At 41.0% G+C, this 17,534-nt stretch overlaps 1 protein-coding gene across 1 annotated transcript in view; it reads left to right on the forward strand.

The window, feature by feature from the left end:
* xylt1 (xylosyltransferase I) overlaps nt 1–17,534 on the forward strand; it is a 71,724-nt gene that overhangs the window by 29,636 nt on the left and 24,554 nt on the right. The window contains exon 2 of the mRNA XM_017461703.3: nt 10,708–11,143. Coding sequence (XP_017317192.1) covers nt 10,708–11,143 — 436 coding nt within the window. The remainder of the gene's footprint in view (nt 1–10,707; nt 11,144–17,534) is intronic.

Below are 17,534 nucleotides of genomic sequence, written 5' to 3' on the forward strand. Positions count from 1 at the left end.
TGTTATGGTAAAATAATCAGCGACGAGGTGGTGTGATGATGCAGAGTTGATTATTTTACTATAGCTGCACGTCCATAAGTGTTATATTCCTCTTGTACCACAGCAATTTGTCAACGATGACCTTTTTATTCCTTAAACAACGCCGTGTCATACATGTGATCAGTTTAGAGTTACGTCTAACATCGTGTAATGCCGGTGGAACAAGTTACTTCCTGTTCTCGTTTACGTTTTAGCAGTTATAAACAGTCGTTACAAAGCGCTGACACTGGAGACTCCTTCCAAACGTGTTACATAACCGTCTCCAATCATAAATACTATTACACACGTTGTTCAATCCGCCGTACGAGTCTCTGTGAACGAGCTGTTACTATGGAAACGATAACATTAATCATGAAATAAGTTTCATAAGAACCGGTTGTTGTACCTCTGAGGTACGTTAACGTCACGCACATCTGCCGCCCATCTGTCTTTGAAACTGCTTATAAGCTTCATTATTTTTGTTATTGTCTCGATCAACGTTTTCCCTGAGTGCACACACGTACACACACACACACACACACACACACACACACACACACACACACTCACACACACACTTCCTCATTAGAGCCACGAGTGTGTCATTTAGAGGATTTCGGCCCTAAAGTGTTTTTTTTCTAGCTCCGCCCCCTTTTTACAGCTCATGTACAAGAAATTTAAATAAGTTTTCGTTAGTCAGTGTTGAAAAACACCGAATGTAGAATTTTGTATAAATTTCCCATAAATTCACCGGTAGAGTGAAAAAAAAGCTGCGTAGAGGAAGTGAATTCTTTACTTCCTCATCTACACTACACAGTTTTTTCCTCTGCTGCTCTATCCGTTTTTTTTTCTCCTCTTCTTCTCATTTCCTTCTGTCTTAATTGATTAGGTCTGATTAGAATCAACTGAAGTGCTTTTCTGAGACAACAATCACACACAAAATAGAATATTTAGGATTCGCTTTTATTGATTTAACCAATGTTGGCTTATCGATAATATTTAGCGCCGGTTTAAATCCATCATCAAGTGAAGCATCCTGCTATGTTTGTGCCCTACATAGGGAGCTAGGCGTCCTACCTAGGGCCCTACATTCATGGTGTAGGACACCGTTCGAGATTCAGCCACAGACAATCCTCGTCTCTTCGTGTTTTTTTTACAGCATCATCTCTGTATTGTTGGTAGCCGTTAAAGTATTGTCACCGGAGGTTGTTTGACTGAAATATCTGACACACACACACACACACACACACACACACACACACACACACACACATTTTATCATCAAATAAAATGAAGGTGGTGTAGGTGTGAAGCCGAGATACACGACTTGTTTCATGTGGTTAAATCTGCCAAGAGAAAGAGGCTCGCATAGTAACGTGCTTCAAAGTGTTTTCTAACACACACACACACACACACACACACACACACACACTCTTGTTCAGTAACAGCGGCATGTGGAATGCACCTCCACAGAGCACTTTTGTTTCACCGCACCGGATGTATCACCGTCCTGAGAGGTGTTTTAAGCTCACCTGATGTGACAGTTTCAGACTACGGCTCTTACACAACCACCCCAACACACACACACACACACACACACACACACACACACACACACAGAGTGATATTACATAATGTCTGAGCCATGTGTCATATAACTGAAACCCAGAGCCATGTTTTTTTTTTCTGCAGTTACAGAAATCTCTAACCCCTGAGACACGTCGGTTCACATTCCTCATCCTCATCACGATACTCCTCTGCTTTTATTTTTATAAATACTGTGCTCTGAGGTGAACAAGTGAAGAATAACATGGGACTTTAATGTCTTAAGTTCATTCTTAGCTCCTAAAACGTTAGCAACTGTCTTTTCTGGAATGTATCACAAAGATGCTTTGTTTACCAAGCTTACAATGCAGAGAATGGCATTCTGTGTTTAGCCCTGCCCCTTTGTCTTATTGAGTCGACATGAGAACAGTACTGGATCAGTATGAAATCAGTAGGATCAGATTATTATTGGATTAGTGTCAAATCAGTATCAGATCAGTGTCAGGTCAGTATCAGAGAAATTTTTTATGAGTATCACATCAGTTTTGAGAAATAGATCAATATCGAATCAGTAATTAGATCAGTACTGAATCAGTAATTAGATCAGAATCAATCAGTAATTAGATCAGAATCAAATCAGTAATTAGATCAGTAATGAATCAGTAATTATGTCAGTACTGAATCAGTAATTAGATCAGTATTGAATCAATAATAAGATCAGGACTGAATCATTAATTAGATCAGTACTGAATCAGTAATAAGATCAGGACTGAATCAGTAATTAGATCACAATCAAATCAGTAATTATATCAGAATCAAATCAGTAATCAGATCCGTACTGAATCAGTAATTAGATCCGTACTGAATCAGTAATTAGATCAGTACTGAATCAGTAATTAGATCCGTACTGAATCAGTAATCAGATCCGTACTGAATCAGTAATTAGATCCGTACTGAATCAGTAATTAGATCAGTACTGAATCAGTAATTAGATCAGAATCAAATCAGTAATCAGATCCGTACTGAATCAGTAATTAGATCCGTACTGAATCAGTAATTAGATCAGGGCTGAATCAGTAATTAGATCAGTACTGAATCAGTAATTAGATCAGAATCAAATCAGTAATCAGATCCGTACTGAATCAGTAATTAGATCCGTACTGAATCAGTAATTAGATCAGGGCTGAATCAGTAATTAGATCAGTACTGAATCAGTAATTAGATCAGAATCAAATCAGTAATCAGATCCGTACTGAATCAGTAATTAGATCCGTACTGAATCAGTAATTAGATCAGGGCTGTGTCAGTAATTAGATCAGAATCAAATCAGTTATTGGCTCAGTATCAGGTATTGGCCATGACTCTTATTGGAGTCTTATTAGAGATTAGAAGAGATGACCCGATCCCACATTTTCTTGTCTGATGCCATTACTGAAACCTCGATTATCATCCGATGTTAATACAGATCCGATATATTTATCAACTACTTACCCTTTCATTGTTAATTGAAGCTCTTCAGTCCCGATGATCTAAACTGTCTGTACTGAGACTACTGAAACACTCGACTTCTGTACAGGAAGAACCACACAACCACAAAACACAAAGCCATTGCCATGGTAACATGGTTGAATACTGTTATCATTATGTGACCTTTACATGATGTTAAATGTACATTACTCTACAAGCAAGAGATTTGTTTTGCACCCGATTCGATCTTGTTTTTCTGCTGATATTGACCTGACACTGATACCAGGCACATCGACATCGGCGCAATTCCTAAAACCCTTTCATTTGTAGAGTGTAAGTTCATAAAAATGAGGACTTTCAACTCAAAATCCCTGTGAATAACAGCTCTCAGCGGAGAGGTTTGCAGCTGAAGTGCATTTATGTCGTAATTTTTGTCATGTTTACTCCAGTGTTTACTTGTTGTATAAATCTCCTGCTCATTTTCAGTGTGTTTACACTGCTAAATGTTTGGTCTGTGTGTGTGCTTGTGTTTGTGCTGTATGTAAGTGTTTACCCAAAGACAAGCTTAAGACACTATGCGCTGTGTGTAGTACATTTAGATTAATGTGCGTGTGCGTGTGACCCATGTGTCATGTCTCTGAGAACGGCACCGAGGGCCATCAGCACTCGTCGTGATTCCCAGAATCCTCAACAGCGGACACATGACTAGAATTCCAAACGCATGAGTGAGCCTCTGTTTCTTTCCGTTGACCATACTGCGAGGTCAGAGGTCACACACCCACATCGGAAGCTGATTGGCGTGACCCTAACCCCTGGGTTCTCGAGACTAGGTGAACGTCGCAAACTGTCCGGTTGAGAGACACGTTTCGGTGTCTGAGCATGAGACGGATGAGACGGAGACGGTTCTTGTGGTCTGAGGTCTGAAGCTTTACGGCAGAAATAAATTTCCATTTCCATACGCAGTCCATCAGACACACATCCTGTTTTAGCGCTATAGGAAGAGCGTTATTTATCTCACAGCACTCTGATCATCATAACATCCTGTCTAGGTATAGGCGTCGCCAGAAAAAAGGCTAAAAGCACAGCATAGCTTTAACCTCTTCATCCATATGGTTGTTGTAGCAGTGTATGTGTGTGTGTGTGTGTGTGAGTGTGTGTGTGAGCGAGACCTGTAAACACACACATTTCCGTCCTCTGTGCTGTAATTCTCTGAGCTGAAAAGCTCACTGCAGCTAAAGTAATACACATCGACTCGTGTTGCTCAAGCACTGTTGAACTATTTACGACTCTCCTAATCGTCCACTAACAGGGTTTCCATTAAGTCCCAGCGCTGTGCGATTTACGGCCTCTTTTGGGCTTGAACATCGTACATCCTCTCTACCTGGAGTTAGTCAGCTCGCTGTCGGAGTCTGGGATTTTTTCTGTTTGTTTATTTGTTGTTTTTTTTTGCACACTAATGCACACGATCTAATAACGATAAAGCATTAGGGCTGGCCGATACGACAAAATAATAACATCGATGTTGGAATAAATTATATCACGATACACTTTTCTCAGATATTGTGATTTCATACAAAGGTTGTAGATTGTATGTATATTGCTGTAGAGCAACGGTGCCTTCAAAGATAATTAAATGAAATGTTTCTACATTAATAAATACTATAAGAGCAGTAAACAGTAATAAATGAAACGAAGTCAAGATCTGGTGTGATGAGCCTTTGCTTTAAAAAAAATTTGTAGTCTCAAGGCCGGGACGTTTGTTCGGCGCGTTAAACGGTCCGTTTAACGCCCCATGTCTAAATCAATGGCTGTCAATGGGAGTGTTCACACCCAGGCGTAAAACGCGTGGCAAATTTTTTGAACTTCTTGTGCCAGAGTTGCATGAAGTTACATAAAAGTACGGCTTGAAGGCTCTCAAGTACAAAACCGATGACGAAGAAGCCGAAAAAGAAGCCGGAAAAGAACATGCATGCACCCACCATTTTAATGAGAGTGTGCATATATAACAAACCCAAAATAAAATGCTCACTGCTAATAAATCCTATATATAAATTGCATGAAACTTTAACGAACGAGTGGCAACACAACTGAGCTAAAGCCTCGAGTCAGGCCATATTCTAGTTCAAAACCGATCAGAACTTCATGACTCATTTATTATGTTATGGCTATATTTTTGACGACACTGAAATGCAAGCATATATTCTAAATGATCCATTTAATTCTTTCAGTGTTGTTTTCTACACTAAATAGCATTGTTTGTTTCTTTGTCTCTTCCCTGCAAATGCAAATGTTAATCTGCTGACTGATAGTGTATTTATTTTGCACCTGGCATATAGAATATATATAGCCAAGTGCCTCATTATTGCATCATTATATTATCATATTTACCACAAAAAAAGATTATTCATAGTCAGCGCTGCATCAGTTTGCAGGAACATTAACATTTTTGGGCACAACAATAGTTGTCTTATACCCAACCCCTCCCAATTAAAAAAAATATATAATTCAAATCATTACTTATTTAAAGGGTATGTATACTGCTTTAAAGAAGTATTTGTTTCTCAGTACAATGTCTCATAATTATTCATGAGCCTGCAAGTTCTTATCCTATGAGAAGATGCTGTCTGTTAATTATTCAAGACAGCACATGGTGCTTTCCTACAGATGTAATAGATGAGAGAGGCGTTCAAATGGGTCGTAGGTGTTTGTTTCAGTGGTGTAAGGGTTCGAGTGTGTTTATTCAGGAGCGCTATGAGAATTGGAGAAAGGTGGACTTCGGACTTGCTCACGAAAGCAGTTTGCGTCTACACAGTGATGCGGTACTCAGTCCCGAGGACTTTTCCATCTCTTCAAATGCGGTATGTGTCTAATTTTGAACCCTGACAGTTTTACTTGCCTTTTGAACTAATTAAACCGTTTAAAGCTCCACAGGCCATCGTGTGCAAAACTATACAACGAGAGTCCGTGTTGAAGGAAAGAGCCTTCGGCTTTTATTCGTGAAAAGCTCGAGCCTATTAGCTACTACGATTCCAACATTTCTCTCATCCGCGCTACCTACGGTTTGATTTTTGTTTTCCTCCATAGTCATACCAGGGGCTAATGGTTCAAATAGACAGGGCAGAGGACGTGCACCGCTATCTATTGTGTCTCCATTTAGCCTTGGGGATTCAGGAGAGAAGTCCTCTGCTTCATCTGCAAACTTTTTCATCACTATCCATCTTTATTGTGAGTGTTCTGAAGGCTCGCCCCCTCTTCCTCCCCGCCTTTTCCAGCCACGCACACTCCCCCTCCCCTCTTCCTCTCCTGCCTTTCCCTGCCACGCCCACTCCCCCTCCCTTCTTCTCACAGCCTTCCAAGCCCATTTAAGCTGCATTTGTCAAAAACTTTGAGAAGTAGCTGAAAGAGGGAGGTTTCATGACCCTTTAAAGACGTAAATACTGGCTCTCTTCTTCTTCTCAGTGATAAGTGTGTCAGAAAATTGAGCACCTTGTGTACCGGGGTATTTCTGCTTTTCAGTAAGCGCCATCTAGGGTCAGACAGGGAATCTGCACTTTCGTTCAGCGTGTCACGGCGTTTAACGCCTGAGTGTGAACACAAAAAAAATGCAACAAAAAATGCTTGATTTTGTGGTGGCTTTTTTCCCCCCAAAATTTGTGATGTTTTTTAATAGTCTCGTATTATTTTCAGTGATGTCTGTTGTGGTGTATGAGACCTTTTAGCCGTACTCATGTTCGACGCACGTGAAACAAAGAGGGATTCGGCTGAATGTGTGTTGTGATGACATCACATGACGCATCATGACTCAAATCCGCGGTAGTTTTGAAAACTACAAGCTCCTCTGACTATTGCGGAGTTTGCTTGATTTTGCGTTCACTTCTGCGATCGCAAAGTCACAATATCCAGGAGGGACTGACTGAACCAGCCACAGCTCTTCTGAAGACTCTGACTGTCACGCTCGCTTCTTATTTTTTTGCAGCAGCGTTCATTGTGTTTTTTTTGTCTATAAAGTGTCTATTACGTAATGTGCTGCTTTCTTTAAATGTTAAATACAAACATTTAATTCTGTGCTGGAAAACTGTTTGGAAAACTAAAGTGTTTTTGTACCGACTCGATAATGTAGATAAAATATAAATCTGTAACAAAGTAAGTATTAAAAATAAAACAGGATGCCTAAGACGTTTACACAGTAGTGTGTGTATATCATCATACACACACGTGCATCGCAGAAACCATGTGATTGATACGATTCTGTGGCCTGAAGCATAAGAAATCGGGCGTTTTGGCAATTTAACCCCGCCCACTCACATTTATGATCATTTTTATACAATGCAAAAACCTCGTTTTGAAAATTTGTCTTAGGATCATTGCAACATCTTTACAAAATTTGTAAATTATTATTATTATTATTATTATTATTATTATTATTATTATAAATATTTTTATTTACGTAGAACATAAAAACTTAATTGTTTGCACAAAAGTGTCCACTTTACATTGTAAATAATTTACATAAAATATTTTTTTAGATTTATATTTAGGGTTTTTTTTTTTTTTTTTTTTTTTTAATAAAATCTCAAAACCGTAAATAATTTTGAATCCTATAATATCTGCTTTTTTTTTATTAAAAACACCACCAAAAACAAATCTGAAGTGCATGTACTTTTCTCAGCTTCCAAGCTCAATATGGATTTCCTTAAAGAGCAGGAATGAATCATTTCCGTTCCCCCGTGCGTTTTTAACACAAGATTCCTGTTTAAAAATCAGCCCACGGACAATTCATTAGTGCTATGGCTAAATAGCTGCGTGAATTCCTCGTGCAGCTCGGCACATTAAAGTTACATTAGCGTTAGAGCAGTTCTGATATATACCACAACGTCAGCACAGTGTTAGCCTTTAAATAAAGTACTGAACATTCAGAGTACTGAATTGGTTTTTACTTTCCATTCTGCTCAGTATTACTGACATGAAGCTCGTAAAGAATAAAAGGGGGGGGGGGGGGGTTAACGGGGTTACGTCAGTGTTGACATAAAGGATTACAATAATCACACGCATGCAGGGGGTAAATATAGAAACCGGCCAGACACAATGCTAACACAAAGCTAACACAGCTGCTCCGAGACTGAAAAGGTATGTGTGTGTGTGTGATGTCATTGAATGGGTTCAGATTTCAGACATGTGCTCTTCAGTTCACCCAGTTCACCATTCAGATGAACAAGTGCAGGTGTGTGTGTGTGTGTGAGGGATACGCCCATCCAGTTTGATCTCAAGTTGACCTTATGTAGTGGGACACCTGCTCTACACAGGGAAACGTATAGATGTGTGGGGGTAGCCGTTGTTCTGCACACACACACACAAAATATCAAATCCAGAACACTTAAGGGTTCCTCGTTTGTCCCTCTGTAGAACTGTTCCAGTCTAGATCCTTTATAGCAGGGGTGTCCAGTCTTATCTGGAAAGGTCCGGTGTGGGTGCAGGTTTTCATTTCAAGCAAGCAGGAGCCACACCTGATTCCACCTGTTTAATCAGTTGAGCTTGGCTTTCAATAGACTCAGGCGTGGCTTCTGATTGGTTGGAACGAAAACCTGCACCCACACCGGCCCTTTCCGGATAAGATTGGACACCCCTGCTTTATAGGAAGCTTAGAACCCTTAATTATCCAAAGAACCCTTGAGTGCACCTCAATGTTGTATTCCTAATTCCTAATACTTAAACAATCAAATGTGTTCTATTTAAACACACTTATATCAGTGCTTCATTAGAATACAGATTTTGGGGGCGGAGCTATATACGAGCTCAGTTTGTGACGTCGTTAAATAAACTCCACGGCTTTCAACCAATGTCTGATATGCAAGTTAGTAAAGGAGGACGATGTTGTACTGAAAACCTTTAAGCTGCGTGCTAACCTGTCTAATGTTATTGATGAACAAATCATGGTTGCTGTGGTAAAATGATGGTTGCCTGGTGTTAAATAAATCCGAGGAAGCAAATCGAGACACTGAAATCTCACTGACTAACGTGAGCTGGTTTACTTGCAGCTAGCTATGGATGGAACATGGGGGCGTTTCCAAATTTGCATGTTTATTAATGAATCGTGCTTCTTTTTTAAATGAGGGGGAAAGATGTAGAGATGGTTTACACTGAGACGTTTGATATTACACGATTGCTGGTGTGAACGGACGATGACAAGCAGAGGAGGAAGAAGGAGAGTAAAAAAAGAGCGTTTAATAAAAATCGAAACGAGGAGAGGGCCGACCCAGGCAGGGGGGCTCAGCGGTACAGAGCAGTGCATCCTGGGAAATGACAGATTTTTTTGCGAGTGATCGATCGATAGCCTTCTTTCTCTCCGGCAGTCGAACTCACCTCCTGTGGTTCCTCAGGCTATTAATCCCAGTGCCTGTAATTTCCTCCCACACACACTACCAACTACACACACACACACACACACACACCAAGCACTTCTGGGAAACTCATCATCATCGCTGGTTTTTTTTTTTTTGGGAGATTTTTATTCACAACAATTGCATTATTGTTGTGTCTCGAGTCAGACTGTGCACAATTCAAGTCCAGATTTTTTTTTTTTTAGTCAGGTTGAATTTGAACACATTTTTAAATCTCTCCATATTAAATCATATCAGTGGAAATGACAATCATCACCAAAAATATAACGTTCTGTACTCTGTCTGTAGACATTTCCTGAGATGATGTAATGGTTCATGCAGAAAGATTCATTGTTTCCTTGGATTTGTTACATTTCTTGACCATTTTCTCAAAACGGGTCATCGGTGTTTCTCCTTTTTCTGTTTTGCGTAATCTTCCATTAAACCAGGGTTAACCCTAAGCCTGACCCTAATCCTAACGAGTCGATATTTTTCCACTTCAAAACGTCCTTCTCGTTTTTAATGATGTCACAGTGCACGTGAGGGCGTGGTGTTGTTTTTTAACGTTACTTATTTTCCCCAATAAAATCGAATCCCAAATCAAATTCCCAGCTGAATACTATGTTTCCGAATCAGTTTAATATATATTAGTATTTTGATCATCTCTTTTCTGAAAGTCTGAACATTGGAAATAATAATAAATAAAATGTCAAACATAAAAATGATGCAAATTATCACATATTTAATGAACTGTTCTTTTATTATTTATTACAATATTACATGATGTTATATTATAATATAATATTGTGTGTGATTCCTGTTATATAATGTATGTGTGTGATTCCTGTTTTCTGTTCTATTGTCTGAGTGAATTAGCGAGAGTGCACCAGTTGTAAATCAGGCCACGCCCCTCTACACCTTCATCAGACTTTTTCCTTGGTGGGGTGCTTTTTTTGTGACTTATGTTTGCATTTCACATAGATGTTCATCAGTGTGTGAAAGAAATGAGTTCTCACATACGTCCTCACCTTACAACTTCTGGGCTCTCTTCACTCGCACGGGAAAAGTCTTAACGAAACGGCGAGAGTGTTGCGGTCGTCCCGAGCGAGGCTTGATTACACGCTAATGGAACAATGATTTCTTAATCAGAGTAACCTCTGTACTCCTGCAAGGTCTTTTTGTTTTTCCTGGTTTGGAATGTGGCGGTAAATCTCTAGCTCGTTTCTCAAGGTGACGATGTTCAGTCTTTGGCATTGACATTCTTCTGATGTTTAGTTTTGTTTTGTCTCTGTCTCTCCAGGATGTCTATTACTCGCATCGTCCCAAGGAGAAGGTCCGAGTGGACAGCAACAATGAGAACTCTGTGCCCAAAGACTTGACGGACGAGAGTCCGGACAACAGTAACTTCAACAAGCGGCAGCCCGAGAAGGCCAAGAGCTCCAACGAGCTCGTCCACTACGGCCAGAACAGCACGGGGGCGGGGCTCCGTCATGACTCTGTCCTCACGCCACTCCCTCCACGCCATTACAACCAAAAGGTGAAGAGGTCGGTCATTGCCACGTCTGATATCAAATATGACCAGCCGCCCAAATGCGAGATCACGGGCAAGGAGGCCATCTCAGCTCTGTCGCGTGCTAAAACCAAGGAGTGCAGACAGCAGATCGCTGAGGTGTACTGTCGACACAAAGACAAGCAGCTCATGCCTGAGAAAGTCACTCGCTACTGCCCCCTAGAGGGTGAGTACACTCCATATATTTTTTTATTTAATCTATTAAAATTTTTGCAGATACCAAGTTATTATCACCATGAATGAAAGTCAATAAACAAGCTTTTGAATTCATTCGCAACTAAGTATGGCTACCGAAAACAGGAAGTGAGGCAATATCTCAGCGCCAGCTTGATAGTCTACCTTCAAATTTAGTATATCTCCTGGGGAACGAGCGCAGATGGTACCACCAGCTTCTGTCTGAAGTGGTCAGGCCAAAAAGTGCTTGGCCCCCTTAATCGCTGCTGATTTCTGGTTGTTCCTGCTTCCGTTCTTTTCTCAGTTGGACTAATTAAGAAAATATGAATGAAAAGCTCATTTCAACACTATATTAAGTGCAACCTTTGTTCCGTCTCAATGGGTTCTCACAATGTTGGACTTTAAAATGTAAAAATGGAGTAGGAATAGACGCTGATGTTGCGCAGATTCCTTTCATATTTGGCTTCGAGTCTGTAGTGAATGTTTTGTGGTTTAGATGGAGCTAGCGTTTATTGTTTATTTGACAGAATCAGAGTTTATTCAGTCAGTTAATATATATATATATATGTATATATATATATATATATATATATATATGTGTGTGTATATATTTATTTATCAAACCCTTTCATTATAATGATTGATTACAGAAATAGCTATTTTTCGACAAGCAGGAAAAATATTATCGGAGCGTGGTGGGAATGGAAGATAAATAAAAGTAAAGATAATGGACGTTTTCCTGAATTAATTGCAGTGCTGTCAGTGGAGGTTTATGGAGGGGCTTCATTAAGCCTCACAGGACTGGCAACAGACAGCCATGGTACTTGTAATTACAATCAGAGACAGGCTGGAAATGAGATTGTGGATTTCCGTGCCAGCTTAGACGCTTGTAATTGCCACGCTGAGCAGTGTGTTCTTTTTCTTTTTTTTTCCCTTTTTAAAACTTTCTCTCCCGTTCCAAAAGCTGACTAGAGAAAACATATTCATGTAATTATGCAGTGTTTTGTGCCTTGAACGCAAATCAGGGTGGCGGATGTGTTTAAGTAGAGCGTTGATGGGTCTGTTTGAGACTTCTGAACAGAGACGTTTCCGGAAACCCAGCACTTTCTGACAGCTATGATGAGACCGTCTCCATGGAGACCAGAATCCGGGATCTGGAGGGCGTCGAGGCGAGAGTAATTCTAGCTAACCATACCAAACCGCATGGACGTTATGTGTATGTGTGTGTGTGTGTGTGTGTGTGTATCGAGCTTCATGTAATTATTGGATGAGGCAATCGATGAAGGCTTTGAAGGCAAACGCCAGTGGCTTTTCCTCCCACAGTGTCTCAGCCTACGTGAAAATCAGACCACAGAAGAGTCATGCCAGGTTTCTAAATCGAGCAGGTTTTCTAAGAACGTCGTTTGGGTGGAGCAGCCGTGAGGAAAAGTCCGATCTGCAGAGAGAAGCCTGCAGGGAACTGGATTAGCACTTCCAGCAGAGTTACTTAAAACTACTCTGAAATCTGAAATCATTTACTGTCAACATTGTGCTGTAATGGTTTCCTCCAAGATAGTTTTACGGTAACCACCAAAAAGCTTGTGTGCGTTTAAGTTAAGACGTAGCCACTAGAAAAGTTTACGTCCTTTCTTCCTCAGATGTTACGTACAGTATTTAGAATGAAGTCATTAGAAGACTGATCTGTTTGCGTATTACTAGCATACCCTGACGATAAAATGCAGAGTTTCTACTCAAAATGCGTAAAGGTCATCAGGCCTGTCTGTCTGTCCTGTCTGCCTGTCTATCTGTCCATCTGTCCTATACAGTCCTGTCTGCATATCTAATAATTAATGTATTACACTTACTTAATGTATTATACACTTACAGTTCATTATGTACACATTTACATGGTGTCAGGTATCTGTCTATGTCTCTGTCTATCTCTCTGTCTGTCTGACCCTAACCCTGTATATCTGTCTGTCTGTCTGTCTCTCTGTCTGTCTGACCCTAACCCTGTATATCTGTCTGTCTATCTCTCTGTCTGTCTGACCCTAACCCTGTATATCTGTCTATCTCTCTGTCTGTCTGACCCTAACCCTGTATATCTGTCTGTCTGTCTCTCTGTCTGTCTGACCCTAACCCTGTATATCTGTCTGTCTGTCTCTCTGTCTGTCTGACCCTAACCCTGTATATCTGTCTATCTCTCTGTCTGTCTGACCCTAACCCTGTATATCTGTCTGTCTGTCTGTCTCTCTGTCTGTCTGACCCTAACCCTGTATATCTGTCTGTCTATCTCTCTGTCTGTCTGACCCTAACCCTGTATATCTGTCTGTCTATCTCTCTGTCTGTCTGACTCTAACCCTGTATATCTGTCTATCTCTCTGTCTATCTGACCCTAACCCTGTATATCTGTCTATCTCTCTGTCTGTCTGACCCTAACCCTGTATATCTGTCTGTCTATCTCTCTGTCTGTCTGACTCTAACCCTGTATATCTGTCTGTCTGGCTATCCCTCTGTCTGTCTGACCCTAACCCTGTATATCTGTCTGTATCCCTCTGTCTGTCTGACCCTAACCCTGTATATCTGTCTGTCTGATCCTAACCCTGTATATCTGTCTGATCCTAACCCTGTATATCTGTCTGACCCTAACCCTGTATATCTGTCTGTATCCCTCTGTCTGTCTGACCCTAACCCTGTATATCTGTCTGTATCCCTCTGTCTGTCTGACCCTAACCCTGTATATCTGTCTATCTCTCTGTCTGTCTGACCCTAACCCTGTATATCTGTCTGTCTGACCCTAACCCTGTATATCTGTCTGTCTATCTCTCTGTCTGTCTGACCCTAACCCTGTATATCTGTCTATCTCTCTGTCTGTCTGACCCTAACCCTGTATATCTGTCTGTCTATCTCTCTGTCTGTCTGACCCTAACCCTATATCTGTCTATCTCTCTGTCTGTCTGACCCTAACCCTGTATATCTGTCTGTCTATCTCTCTGTCTGTCTGACCCTAACCCTGTATATCTGTCTATCTCTCTGTCTGTCTGACTCTAACCCTGTATATCTGTCTGTCTATCTCTCTGTCTGTCTGACCCTAACCCTGTATATCTGTCTGTCTGACCCTAACCCTGTATATCTGTCTGTCTGACCCTAACCCTGTATATCTGTCTGTATCCCTCTGTCTGTCTGACCCTAACCCTGTATATCTGTCTGTATCCCTCTGTCTGTCTGACCCTAACCCTGTATATCTGTCTGTATCCCTCTTACTGTCTGACCCTAACCCTGTATATCTGTCTGTATCCCTCTGTCTGTCTGACGCTAACCCTGTATATCTGTCTGTCTGACCCTAACCCTGTATATCTGTCTGTATCCCTCTGTCTGTCTGACCCTAACCCTGTATATCTGTCTGTCTGTCTATCTCTCTGTCTGTCAGACCCTAACCCTGTATATCTGTCTGTCTGTCTATCTCTCTGTCTGTCTGACCCTAACCCTGTATATCTGTCTGTCTATCTCTCTGTCTGTCTGACCCTAACCCTGTATATCTGTCATTCTATCTCTGTCTGTCTGACCCTAACCCTGTATATCTGTCTGTATCCCTCTGTCTGTCTGACCCTAACCCTGTATATCTGTCTGTCTGACCCTAACCCTGTATATCTGTCTGTCTGATCCTAACCCTGTATATCTGTCTGTCTGACCCTAACCCTGTATATCTGTCTGTATCCCTCTGTCTGTCTGACCCTAACCCTGTATATACCTGTTGCCTGCCACACTCTGATGTACTGCTCTATCTCTCTTGCACATGCTATCTATCTGTCTGACCCTATCCCGGTATATCTCTCTGTCTGAATGACCCTATCCATGTATATCTGTCTGTCTCTCTGTCTTGTGTAGTTTTAGACGTGACACACAGTGAGACGGTGTGTTTGGTCAGTGTGTGTGTGTGTGTGTGTGTGTGTGTGTGTGTACTCGTCCATGCGTGTGTACATGCGTTAATGACATGACACAGCAGACAGAGCGGGCGTTGGTGCTGGGTTTGAAGTTGATCTGCTCGCTCATGTCGGTAAACACAGAAGAGACAGAATTGGAGATGAGGGGGTTAAAGAGTTCCGGGACTGATTAGAGGAAAAGCAGAGGTCCGAGACTGATTAGAGGAAAAGCAGAGGTCTGGGAGTGGACACTGCCCCCCCCCCCCCCCCCCCCCCAGGCCATTGGTTAAAGGTGTGGGACAGTAAGGACAAGCCTGAGAGACACAGATTATAGTCATTACGGCTCATCGGGCTGCACTCGGAGTGTGGCCTCGCCCCGAACCACTCTGGGTGTAACTTGATACAAGGCTCTTAAAAATGAATCCACTCTGGAACCCAACGTGGCCGGCTTTAGAAGCGGCACGTGACGGCCGTAGCATCGTGCATGTGTGTGTGTTTATACGATGGGGCATTTTTAGAAAGCTGTACTCAGCTCCCGACCAGGTCCTTTTGGTCTGCTGTGCTATTTGTGAGCATCAGATGGAAGGAGAAGTGACGCTGGTGTCCAGTAACTCGCTGTCACGGCTGCAGTGAAACACTTCCAGTGTGAGAGATGATGCTGCGGTTAGGACGTGTGGCCGCAAGTGCCAGTGCGTTAATAGCACCTCTAATGTTTCCATTTTAACTCGATTTTGCTGCCTGCCACACTCTGGTGTACTGTTCTCTCTCTCTCTCTCTCTCTCTCTCTCTCTCTCTCTCTCTCTTTCACACACACACACACACGGTGAGGTCCTGCTGAAGTTACCCATCTGTAATGGTTATTTTAATGTACTAATGCACAGTTCATCAAAAGTATATCACCTAAAAATATCACTCTCATCCTTATTATAATAATTGATAAATATTACGTATTTATGTTAATATTAAACGTAACTGTTATCTATTAATGTAGCAGTTTGTAGTGTGTGGCACCGCCCTGCTGGCTGTGAAGAGAATTACAACTGAGTTGATAACGTGACCCCACCCACTTTGTTAAAACTAAAAATGACAGATTTTTTAAGGGAAAATAGGTGGAGTTAAAAGCTCTACCTTCCCTGGGGGCAGGGTTAAGAGGATTCCACATGAACCACATGAATAGAATTTGCTAGTTCTGAACAAATGCATGATTTGTGATGCAACACTGATGTTTCTCAATTTGCTGTTACTCATGGAGGTTTAGTTAGCAGTAAAGGCTAAGTGGAAGATTATTTTCTTAATAATTTACAAGTAAATCTGAAGGAAATTACACTCCTGACGATTCTGTCTCATTTTCAGTGACACATCTGCCTTCACATTTTATTGTATTAAAGACTGCTACATGTTAGCTAGCCATTACCAAGGGGAGTTGCCTAGCAACATTGCTGAAAGCCTTCACGAGTTTCGTTTAAGTGTAACAAAAGTTCAGGGCCAGAAAACAGTAAACAGAAACCTGAAATGAAGAAGTTAGCTCAAAAATGTTGTGTTGTAAAAATTCCAAGGTTGTCTTTGAAACCATCATATTTTTAGCATCATGAACTGCACCTTTAATCATCACGAACTGCACCTTTAATCATCACGAACTGCACCTTTAATCATCACGAACTGCACCTTTAATCATCACGAACTGCACCTTTAATCATCATAAACTGCACCTTTAACGATCGAGAAAGGGGAAAGTGTTCGGCATGAGGATTTTTCTTTTACTTTAATCCCTGAATAATGATTAAAATGCTTTTCTAAGATAAATATAAAGTCGAATTTGACAGAGACGGTTTCTGGACAAGTTTGGGAGCTGAGAGTGAAGATAAATCACCCAGTAAAAATGTTCAGACTGTTGAAAAAGCATCTCAGGTGGCTTCTTCATGAAGAGAAAGCGAAGAGTGAGAAGAGAAGGAAGGATCTGAAAAGCACTTCATATTGATTTCACACATTTTTGCTCAAGAACAAATGATTATTTGGTCAGTTTAATGTTCCAATAGCATTAAAACGGAGTAGGGTGCCAATACTTTAGCTGGCACTGCATTGCATGCAGCACTATTTTGTTATCATGGACAAAATAGCATCAGTCTGTTATTCAAATTACGCCGCAGCTGCCTGAGTGAGCAGAGTTCTCAGTACTCAAGTCCTACAGCTGTTGCCTTTCTAATGTTAGCTTCTTTATTTTGGGCAAATTTGAAAGCAAGAACTTTCTCATACAACTTTCTCATGTAACTTTCTCATGTAACTTTCTCATGGAATGTTCTCATGTACCTTTCTCAGACAACTTTCTTGTGTAACTTTCTCATGTAACTTTCTTATGTAATGCTCTCATGTACCTTTCTCATGTAACTTTCTCATATAACTTTCTCACATAACTTTCTCATATGACTTTCTCATATAACTTTCTCATGTAACTTTCTCATATAACTTTCTCATGTAACTTTC

This window comes from Ictalurus punctatus, chromosome 2 (genome assembly GCF_001660625.3).
Source record: "Ictalurus punctatus breed USDA103 chromosome 2, Coco_2.0, whole genome shotgun sequence".
In the NCBI taxonomy this organism is placed as follows: domain Eukaryota; kingdom Metazoa; phylum Chordata; class Actinopteri; order Siluriformes; family Ictaluridae; genus Ictalurus; species Ictalurus punctatus.